Source organism: Olea europaea, unplaced genomic scaffold (genome assembly GCF_002742605.1).
Source record: "Olea europaea var. sylvestris unplaced genomic scaffold, O_europaea_v1 scaffold1402, whole genome shotgun sequence".
Classification (NCBI taxonomy): domain Eukaryota; kingdom Viridiplantae; phylum Streptophyta; class Magnoliopsida; order Lamiales; family Oleaceae; genus Olea; species Olea europaea.
Genome location: NW_019231542.1, coordinates 127,397 through 138,536, shown reverse-complemented (window position 1 = coordinate 138,536; position 11,140 = coordinate 127,397). Strand labels below are relative to the sequence as shown.

At 33.7% G+C, this 11,140-nt stretch overlaps 3 protein-coding genes across 3 annotated transcripts; all 3 read left to right on the top strand.

The window, feature by feature from the left end:
• The first annotated feature begins 1,333 nt into the window (after positions 1–1,333).
• LOC111375678 (histone deacetylase HDT1-like) lies at positions 1,334–4,514 on the top strand. Its single transcript, XM_022998544.1, has 8 exons — positions 1,334–1,485; positions 2,299–2,369; positions 2,474–2,690; positions 3,388–3,453; positions 3,603–3,763; positions 3,929–3,985; positions 4,062–4,152; positions 4,244–4,514. The coding sequence occupies exons 1-8, from the start codon at positions 1,473–1,475 to the stop codon at positions 4,312–4,314; spliced, it is 747 nt and encodes a 248-aa protein (XP_022854312.1). The 5' UTR covers positions 1,334–1,472; the 3' UTR covers positions 4,315–4,514.
• A 1,700-nt stretch (positions 4,515–6,214) lies between these two features.
• On the top strand, positions 6,215–6,998 carry LOC111375671. Its single transcript, XM_022998536.1, has 2 exons — positions 6,215–6,517; positions 6,764–6,998. The coding sequence occupies exons 1-2, from the start codon at positions 6,215–6,217 to the stop codon at positions 6,977–6,979; spliced, it is 519 nt and encodes a 172-aa protein (XP_022854304.1). The 3' UTR covers positions 6,980–6,998.
• Positions 6,999–7,104: 106 nt separating this feature from the next.
• Positions 7,105–8,369, top strand: LOC111375670. The gene is made up of 5 exons (XM_022998535.1): positions 7,105–7,187; positions 7,306–7,315; positions 7,461–7,574; positions 7,655–8,020; positions 8,304–8,369. Exons 1-5 carry the CDS (start codon positions 7,105–7,107, stop codon positions 8,367–8,369), a joined length of 639 nt encoding a protein of 212 aa, XP_022854303.1.
• Positions 8,370–11,140: the final 2,771 nt, after the last annotated feature.

Here is an 11,140-nt window from a genome sequence, read left to right as displayed (position 1 = left end):
TCAAGCCCAAAACATAGTTCTTTACATAAATAACTCTCAGTAACCAAAAACATCAGATGTTTTCACAATACTCATATTAGTAACATGTGTTTTAAAGACTTTTGGAGCAAGTCCCTTAGTCAAAGGGTCTGCAATCATTACCTCTGTATTGATATGCTCTATTTTCGTCTGCCCTTCCTTGACTCTGTCCCTAACCACCAAATATTTGATGTCAATATGCTTTGATCCACTAGAACTTTTATTATTCTTTAAAAAGAATACTGCTGCACTGTTATCACAGTAGATGGTGATCGGTTTTGAGATGGAATCAACAACTTTCAAGCCAGATATGAAATTTCTTAATCAAACGGCTTGGACTGTAGCCCTATAACACGCCACAAATTCAGCTTGCATAGTGGAAGATACCACTAGAGTCTGTTTAGCACTTTTCCAAAAAATAGCACCACTAGCTAATGTAAACATGTAACCAGAGGTTGATTTCAAATCATCTTGACATCCAACAAAATTAGAATCTGAATATCCTACCACCTTAAGATGATTTGTACGCTGGAATGTAAGCATATAACTTTCAGTTTTCTTCAAATATTTCGTAACTTTCTTAGCTGCTTTCCGATGCTCATCCTGGATTAGACTGAAATCTGCTAAGGACATTAACTGCACAGACTATATCCGATCTAGTGCAAACTTGAGCATACATCAGGCTCCCCACAGTACTAGCATATGGAATCATCTTCATAGACTCCCTTTCTAGCTCATTCCTTGGACATTGAATTTTGTTAAACTTATCTCCTTTTATGATAGGAATATCACCAGGTGCACAAAGGTAAGAATTAAATAACTTAGAGAGAAATAAAATAAAATTAATTGGCAAAGGTAAGAATTGGACTACTACTCTTTAAAATTTCTTTCGTTAAGGTTACAATTGGACTCATGTCTCAAAATAATTCACGATTGTATTGGAGATGTTTTAATATCTAGTCAATAGACATCAATACTATGTAAACTAAAAGTTTCAATTTAGTCCTTGTTTGGTATTAATTAAAATGATATTTTAATTTAAGTAAAAGTTAAACAATTAATATTAATCACATATTTAATGGGTTTTACAACTTCTTAACTATATATTTTATCAATTTTTATCAAAATCTACTAAAAATCTAATTTTAATCCCTACCAAACGGATACTTAATTGTTACATGTAAATCAATTAAAAAAGCAATAGAAAATAATATATGATGGTTAGCGATAGGAGCTGCAGTTGATCATTGTAAAATTGGGCCAGGTGAAGTCTCTTTAAACAGGCCGTGAGGCGGCCCATTTAGAACACAATGGAACTTGTAAACCCTAATTCAAAGTTGCAAATTTCCTCCCCTCCCTCGTTAAACCTCTATAAAACCCTGCGCCTCCTACACGATTTCTTCTACACAACATAAAACCTCACGGCTTCAAGTCTCCTGCAAACACTAATCAATATGGAATTCTGGGGTAAGCTTTCCTTTCATCGCTGCTCTATCTTTTACTTCAATCTGTGTATTTTTTCATTACGTTTTTGTTTGTATACAAATACAATTATAAAGTATATTATATTAGCTTTGTATTTGATATATGATGATTATGGAACTGTTCTTCTTTTAGCTTTGTGTTCAATAGAATGTAATTTTATTTATTTTTTTTATTAAAAGAAAGTGTGTATGGCTTTTAAGCTTATAGTTTTGGGATTTGGAGCATGTGCTAAGTTTAAATTCTTGTATTAGTAAAAGACAGTAAGTTTACGGTGAAATAAAAGGATAATTAAGTTGTTCAAATGAAGTAAAACTTTTTTTTAACTTAAAGCAAAAATAAAAAATGAAAAAAGAAGTCTTCCAAACCTTTTTTTTAATTTAAAGTGCAAATTAGTAAACTTTTCTTAGGCTTAGCCAAACGTGTTTCCCTTTCAACTGTGGCGGAAAGTGGTTTATTCTTTAAAAATAATTATCTTCTTTTTCAGTTCCCTACAAACAATTTGATATAAATTATGTTTGTGACTGCTAAATTTGGCCTATTTGGTTGATTTCATTCTTTTGATCTCACAGGTCCTGATAAGCATATGTTTTTGTTGATTTCATGCTTTTCTCTGTTTATTGAACATTTCAATTTATCTCCCTATAGTTTAAAGTCCAATAGGATAAATTCAATGGCTTAATCTGAGTAATAGAGGATATAGCTTGTCAATGAAGTAGTTTATATTTGCATTTTATTCCTGCTGATCAAATTGTTCGTGTGCTTTCTCTGAATTTTAAATTTTCCCAATGCGTGCAGGAGTTGAAGTTAAAGCTGGAGAATCACTCAAGGTTCAACCTGAGTTGGGCAAATTGATTCATATTTCACAGGTTGGAGTTTTTTATAGTACTTTTATCAAACGCCGTGATTTATTCCTTACTTTATATTTTTGTAATGAGGTCTTAAATGTTGACTTGTTTTGCAACTATCTCAGGCAGCACTAGGGGAGGTGAAAGATGTGAAAGCAGCCAAATGTATCCCCGTTCGTATGAAAATTGATAAAGACAAGTATGTTATAGGAACTCTGTCTGCAGAGGATAGACCTCAGGTGATGTTTGACTTGGTGTTTGAGAGGGAGTTTGAGCTCTCTCATGACTGGAAAAATGGGAGTGTCTACTTTATTGGCTATATCGCTGATGATCAAATTCAAGGTAGATATCTTTTACTTCTACCAATTATCATCGTTATTTTTTATGCGTTGTTCCATGTGAGTGTGATTCTGTGAGTTATCTCTAAGAGAATTGTTTGTTTTTACTTCTTTTTGGGCTTGGTTTTGCTGAAGATGTTACAATGTATTGCGTATTGTACGGACAACACGGTCTTTATCGCGTACATGAGATATGAGAACTTTCTTGGGAATTTAATGTTTGATGCTTTCTTTAAGTTTTCTGTGTATTTGGAGGGCATTTGCATGTTGTCTTTTGCATAATTGTTTTAGTTTGATAGTTGCAAGGCGTGATGCAATTTTGTATCTCTGCCTTTTTGTCCCTTAAGGAAAAGAAGGGCTGTTGCGTTTCCATTTATCTTGAATCAAGTTAGGTGATGGCTTCGTCTGTATAAGAAAACTATAATAGTTAGTGCTCGTTTGGGTTTCATTATAACTTCCTGATAATTTGAAGTCGAAGTCAACCTTTAATGTTGACTACATATTCATAACTACTGTTCACTTATCATCTACACATTTCGCATGATCCGTTAGTGATTTTCATTATAATCTTGTTATAATTTTTCCACACTTAACTTTGAAATGTTGGCATGTTTTGAGATGTGCATTACCATAGATAAAGGATATTAGTTTTTTTATTGTCTTGTTTTGATGGCACTGATGCGATCATCCATTTTTTCTAGATGAGCAAGATTTTTCAGATGAATCTGATGATGAGGAATTTCCAATTGAGGCTCTTGAAAATGGTGGTATGTCAAAAGTCTCTCTCTCTCTCTCTGTACTTCATGACTTTACCTTAAATGCTGAAATGCCAACAGCTCAAGTCCGTTGGTTTCTTTCTGTATAACATCAGATGTGCAAAATGAGAAGTTACAATTGAAGTTTGTTGACTTCTCAGGTAAACCCCAGCTCAAGGTTGAGGACTCAAAACCTACAAAAGAGAAGGCTGCTGCTGCTACTAAGACTGAAACTAAGAAAGAAGAGGCCCCTGAATCTGATGTCGAAGAAGATGAAGACGATTCGGACGATAGTGGATCTGATGATTTATCAGGAGGAATGGTATGTCTCCATTCTCATTGCTCGTAACTGAGTTATTCACGTGAATCTCTTTTTTTTCTTCCTCTAGAGATCATTCATTACAAGTTCTTCAACCCTTTTGAATATCATGTTAGCGTTTACTTATTTTTCTGTCCCACTGAATTGAATAAATTGGATCTTGTCTAGGATTCGGAAGACTTGATGGATGATAGTGATGACTCCAGTGATGAAGAAACTCCAAAGGTATTTGCACTTGCTATTTGAATGATCTAAAAACATGTTATACACGACTTGTGTTAATTCGTTTCCTGTATTAAAGGCTCAACAGCCCAAGAAAAGGCCATCTTCTGTGTTGGAAACTCCCGTCTCCAACAAAAAGGCAAAACTGGCTACTACTCCTAGTAAAACAGGTAGCTATATTTTTTTATATTCTATTCGAGATTTTAACATGATTTGGTTGTCCTAATAAGGATTCTAAATTAATTAAATGCTTGTGTGCAGGCAATAAAAGCGTTCACACTGCGACTCCTTACCCGTCAAAAAAGGCTGGAAAAGGCAACAAAACTAAGTAGGAGACGAGGAAATTGATATTCATTAAAATTAAGAAATATATATGGATTATTGTTTGCTGGAATAGAAAAGAGTATCCAGATTCTCAATTTTGTCTGAAATTTTCCTGATTATTTGTCAGAGATTATATTTTTACTTCTCGGGCCGGAAATTTTATTATTTTGTGGAGTTACTTAAGAGCTCTCGTTTATGTGCGTTTTAATCCATTGTTAATCTGCAATCTCATTCAACTGCACAAACACTTTCATTGTCCTTGAAAGTCTATTTTACTACGGGTCCATTGGATTGGAGTGAATTCATTGTAAAATGTCACATCCGAATAATTCGTTTTTTACTTTAGTTGAAAGTGGAAACGTCACGTTCATATAGTTTTGATGATTTTTTCTTTTCCAGCTTACATGGAATTGGTTTTGACTTTTCCACAAACGACCCTACATTCTTTAATTCAGCTATTTATTAATCTACCGCATCATTTATAGTTGACGGGTAACTTTTCTTACCAGATATTTTTATATTACTCTCTCGTTTTTCCTTCTACTTTCTTTATTTCATATTTTAATTCAAACTAATGAAGCATTAATTATTTTAGGAGATAATACAACAGCTAAATCTAAAATAATACAACAGCTAAATTAATGTTTTCAATCCAGAACGAGCCTCGTTAAAACTGGTAGTAAATAACAGGGGCGAGTACAGTATGTAAATCATTATAAAGCATCACACTTTAAAAAACATTCATACAAATTGGTTCAATCAAAATAACTAAAATAATAAGACATCTTACACATAAAATAGAACTGTCCAATAAAAGAAACGAACTATACAGCTGCTTCTAACCTGCACTTCTGCAAGGAAAACAAAGAGTTGAGAGTTTGGGACCTTGACAACTTCCAGCACCAATGGAGTTACTCACCTTTCCAGCTCTGCCCTGCAAATTCCTGTCAAACCAAACCTTCTGACTTGCACCGAGACACCTGTACACATGATTAAAATAAGTTCTCTATCCTTATAAGCAGACAACCTGGACCTGCAACACTCAAATATAAAGTGAGATCTGTAACTTCCAGAAAGAAAATTTGAACCATAGATCAGTGAGAACTCACTAGCCTGGTTGTGTTGGGCTTGACTGCATATACAAGCAATTACATATAACAAAGGAGACGTGTACCTATTTAAACTTTTAATGCAAATTGCTTATTAGAGCATGAATCGCTGATGGTTCAGGTCAGTTTAAAAAGTAACACTAATAAACCTTGATTGCAAGAGACGATGTTCAATACAAGTGCATAATTCAAAGGTAACTACACAAGTAGTATTGAGTGACATTTGCAATTGTTAGTAATTGAGATACAAGAGACGTTGACGCATTCAGAAGTTATTATATCAATAACCATCCAAGCTAAGTGGTTAACAGTGTAATGAAGAGAAAAAATTGTCATGGTCATTCATTTTTAATTGTAAGATTTCTATAAAAACCATATGAATCCCACCACTTCTTTCAAGAGACAGCATCCGAAAGTAATGACTGTCTTCTAGTCAGACGAAAATCTTAATATATTATATTTCATCAAATAATCTTATTTAACAGTTATGAACTCAGCATATTGTTTAATATTTTCTCAATTTCAGTAACAAATTCGTATTAGATACAACATGTAAAAAGTAGAGTATCACAAAAGGAAACAGGGAAAAAAAATTGCTTATTATTATGATTTTCGTTCGCAAGGCGGCTATGAAGACCAATTGAACAGAATGGAACAAGAATTTTGGGTGTTTTGCATAGAGAGCAAAAAACTAGCTTCTTTTTCAAAATACAGGTAATGAAAAACCACAAAGGTGCCTAAATAGGTTCCCTATTTATAAGGAAAGGAATAGCCAGTGTGCATACTGAACATAATAGGTATGGCAGCAAAGATGAAGGGGTACAAATATAGAAACGGTGCAGATCAGCCACAAAAATACTACAACAACATAAGTTGGAAGGGTGTATTTACTTCAGTTTATGCAGAGGCGGATACGGCTTCTATTAAAAGCTCTGAGACCACTGTTAATCAACCATTGGCAGGAGATTTCAAGGACCAAGCAGATGCTGAAAGCAATGAGTTGAAGAATGGAAGTTCAAAGGAAAAGCAAAACTCAACCTACAAAGTTTGTCAGCAAGAAGATGCTGCAATGATCATTCAGTCGGCATTTAGAAGATTTCTGGTCAATACACTCACAATATATGCATCAACTTTATGTGGAGATTTACGCGTAAATAATCATTGTAGTATTGTAATATATGCAAATGTTTGATGATGCTTGTACAAGAAAATGAATCTGCGCATATACTTGGAAAGAAGATTAAACAAGAACTAAGAGAATGCTTATCTCCATAAATAAATGTTGTTTCTTTAAGTGAAGTATTTTCTGGATACTCCATTTGAGTTGTTTGAGTGCTTAAAATTTCAGGCCCGACGAGCTAATGAAGGAATGAAGTTGCAAGATTGTAAGGCAGATCCTGTAGGAAGTCCAAGTAGAGAGTCTATGGGCACATCAATTGAAGTTCAAACTGGAAATTCCGACATTTTCTCATCCCAAGAAGAAAGCATGGCTGTGCACCATCCAGCACGGCATAGAAGTAGAGCCCAAGTGCTCAAGCTACAGGTACAACAACTGGAATTTTAAAATGTAAAATCCCCCTACCCTTTTTCTGGGGCTATATCTTAGCTTATCAAATGCTAAAATATAATACCGCAGAAGGGACATACCACTGGACTATAAGATAATTGGAGGAACGTACTAAATGGCTAATGGAATTCAGTTTATCTCATATAATAGTATCTCGTGAATCTGATTCAACCAGTGATAGGGAAAATTTAGTGAAAGAACTGCTGTAGTTTTTAACGCAATCTGGACATTTGACACTGTTTTTCTTGTGCAAGGTGTGCATGATAATGCAGTCGATAACACCTATGACTTGTTGCTAAGTTCAATCTTATTGTATTGGACAGTATTAATGAAGTAAAAGAAATTAAAATACTGTCTACTCTTGTTGAGTACTACACATTGAATACACCTCTAACATTATTTTTTTTTCAGCAGCAAAGTTTTTGAACCGAAAGTATTAACCTAATGAAATTTATAATTTTACTGTCAACTTGTCCAGGAAGACTGGGATGACAGCACTGTAAGTAATGTTATATCAAAAATGAGAATTCAAAACAAGCTAGAAGCAGCAACAAGGCGCGAGAAGGCTCTGGCTTATGCTTTTTCACAACAGGTATAGACAAAGCAGTAGAAATTGGATGTATTGGAGAATAGAATGTGCACTGATTTTGTCTTTGCCTAATTTGTACGTAGTTAAGAATCTGCTCGAAGAGAAAACAAATCAAATCCAACAGTAACGAAACCGGCTTGGGCTGGAGCTGGCTAGAACGATGGATGGTGACTCGTCTGCTAGAAAGTACCATGACGGAAGACCAAATGTACAAGCAAATTGAGGCAGTTAGTGGTCACCAAACAAACGGGATGAGGAAGAGATTGCTTGATGTAGCAATGGAAGAGAAGGAGAGTTGTGGATCTAACGATGTCTCTCTACGCATTGAAGTCAGATCTGTAGCTGCGCCCAAGGATATCCCAAGGCCTACCAAGAATAGGATTAAGACAACGAGGAAAATCTCCAAACGAGATGCAGCATCTAGCTACCTCTGTCCAAGAGAATCAAAGGTACATCTTTCGGCTAAAGCAAAAATTGTCCAAAGAAACAAATGAAATTATATTTTTACCAGTTTTAAACCAAAAATGGAAGAAGAATGACTACCTGAGTTTTTATTCTCAATAAATTAAGTTCATAGTCCCATTACATGAGCCAGCACGTTGATAATAACCAACAATAGTAGAGATAATACTGCGTTCAAATACTAGAATAAGAACGTTCATCTTTCTTAAATATTTTCTTCTTCTTCTGTCTATTTACTCGTTTCTCATGATGTGATGAATATTGTTACAGGATAGCAAGAAAGTATGTCAACTTGTGGATGGAAAAGATAAGATGAAAAGGCCAAAGCAGACATGAAATAAAAGAGAGATGAAAAACTCGAACCCTACATCTCAAGTACCACCAGAGATTGAATAATTTTGGCAATTTGGGACTTCAAATCTGGGCTACTGTGTTTGTTTTAAATAAATTGTGTCAATGTGTAATGTCCTATGGCAACTTTGAGATCCCCTGGTATATTTCATTTTATGACTTAGAACGCCTATGTAATATGGCGGATCTAGCACCCAGCGAGCACCCTCGACCGCCTGTGCTGAATCTGCCGGTATTAAATTTATTTATTTATTATTATTATTTTTGTCAATGTTTTTGGATTATATCTGGTAATTCCACTTTTTTCAGGTTAACTACCATATTTCAGATGGTAAGGGATCCGTGTTGTAAGTGGGAGGTCAAGTTTTCGATCCTTACAAGAACAATCTTTAATTTAATTGATTATTTTAGTTTAATATTTATTATCATTTTGATTAAAACCAATGCAATGGGAAAAGATTCGAACCGTGATCTCAATGGAAATTGACAATAGTTGGACCATTGTGACAATCTGCGTGTGCTGTTAACAACTTTAGCATATATATAAGTTCAAAAATTTTGAAAAGGCTTAAAATCTCTTAGAAGTTCAAAACCAAATGAAAAAGCACATCGCTCAACCGCTCTCTCCTCTGTAGAATTTTAAAAATGCCTTACCACTTTTGCATTTGATGAATGTTATAATGAAATATAATGGTATATAATAATAGATATATTTAGTTTTTATTGCCGCCATTGTTTTGGACGATTAACGACCGTCCATGCTCACTCGAGCTCCTAAATTTGCCCCTGCGGCTATGTTGTAGTTAGCAGAAATCATCGTCCATAAATTAAAATAAATCAAACTTGATTTTTTTAGATGAACAATCAACAATGTTTATTGTAAAGGACAAGGGAATATTGCACCATTAGTCGACTTATGACCTTATAGCAACTTGGTCCTTTAACCTTTTTTTTTTTGGGCAGCATGTTCCGGATGTTTTAGTTTTTGTGGGTCATTGTCAATTTGGTTGTCAACAATGAACTTATGAGGATAAGATGAATAAACATTTAAATTTAAAAAAAAAAATAAATATAAAAGAAAGAAAGGAGAAAAAGAGAAAGAGAGAAAAAGAAAACACACTATTTGCTTTCTTCTTCATTTTTTTATTCAGAGAAAAAGAAAACATACAATTTGCTTTCTTCTTCATTTTTTTGTTCAAACCACCAAGAGATAAAAAAAAATGTATTAGAATTGAAGGGAAATAATAGAAATTACAAGACATGTACAATGCAACCTACTCCAATCATTGGAAGTACGAGTAAAAATAGGGTGGCCTTAAGATTTTGGGGTCTTAAGTCAAAATTTATACAGGGCCTTTTAGATATAAGTTAACTCTTGAAATATTTTCTAAAGTCCAGTCTTCTAACAATTGGAGTTAGAACATACGCTCCTCGACCTTCATATATCATGATTGTCTCTAATCAAATTTAAACACTACCTTTCCTTCCTTCCAGATGTCAAAAGAGCAAATTTAAAGTTAGCTCTTGAAATATTTTTTAAAATCCAATCTTTCAATGATCGGAAGTTAAATATGTTGTTCCACCTTCATATATCATAATTCACAAATGTCTCAAATCAAAATTGACGCCCAACCTTCCCTTCTTTCAAAATGCTAGAAGTGTAAATTTAAAATTTAACTCTTAAAAGTTTTATGAAAGTTTTAAATTACTATTATTGTAACATTGAATGTCTTTTAAAAAAATTATTTATAATCATTGTAAGCAACGTTAATTGCGAGTGGCCGTTTGATGTGTCATTTTTCAATTTACCCTTTGCTCTGCTATCATCTTATTCAAGAAAGTCAAAAGAGAAATGCTACATGAACTCTAGTGTACAGTCCTCTCACACGAATTTTTTAATCACTTTTGACCCCCTCTTATGTGAGAGGGGTATATACTCTAATGTACAGGTATACTTACCCAAGTCAAAAACCACGATTTTAAAGATTCACCGGCTTTTGTTGTGGGCGTCTTATAATCTACAATTATATAACACCACAAGAACTACACAACTCGAATAAAATGCTATTCTTTACTTTCAAGTGGAGCACTCGCCAAAAGAAATGTTCGCTTTAAGTAGCAAGTCCATCTTAAAATATTTTTTTAAACAGGTGAATCATATATCATTGCTTTGTAAGTTGTATTGTCATTTCATAGCTACATATTTGATTGTTAAAAAAAAAAAAAATCACTTACAATGATTATAAATAAGTATTAGTTTTTTTTTAAACATTCAATGTTACAATAATAATAATCTAAAACTTTCAAGAGTTAACTTTAAATTTACACTTCTAGCATTTTGAAAGAAGGAAAGGTTGTGCGTCAATTTTGATTCAAGACAGTCGTGGATTATGATACATGAAGGTGGATCAGTGTATTAACTTCCTAATTTTGAAAGATTGAATTTTAAAAAATATTTTAAGAGCTAACTTTAAATTTGCTCTTCTGGAATTTGGAAGGAAGGAAAGGTTGTGCATCAATTTGATTAGAGACAATCGTGATATATGAAGGTCGAACAGCGTATGTTCTAACTCCAGTTGTTAAAAGATTGGACTTTAGAAAATATTTCAAGAGTTGACTTTAAATTTGTTCTTCTAGCACTTTGAAGGAAGGAAAGGTTGATTGTCAATTTTGATTAGAGACAATCCTAAATTATGTGATATATAAAGTTGGATCAGCATTTGTTCTAAATTCCAATTGTTGAAAGAGTGCACTTT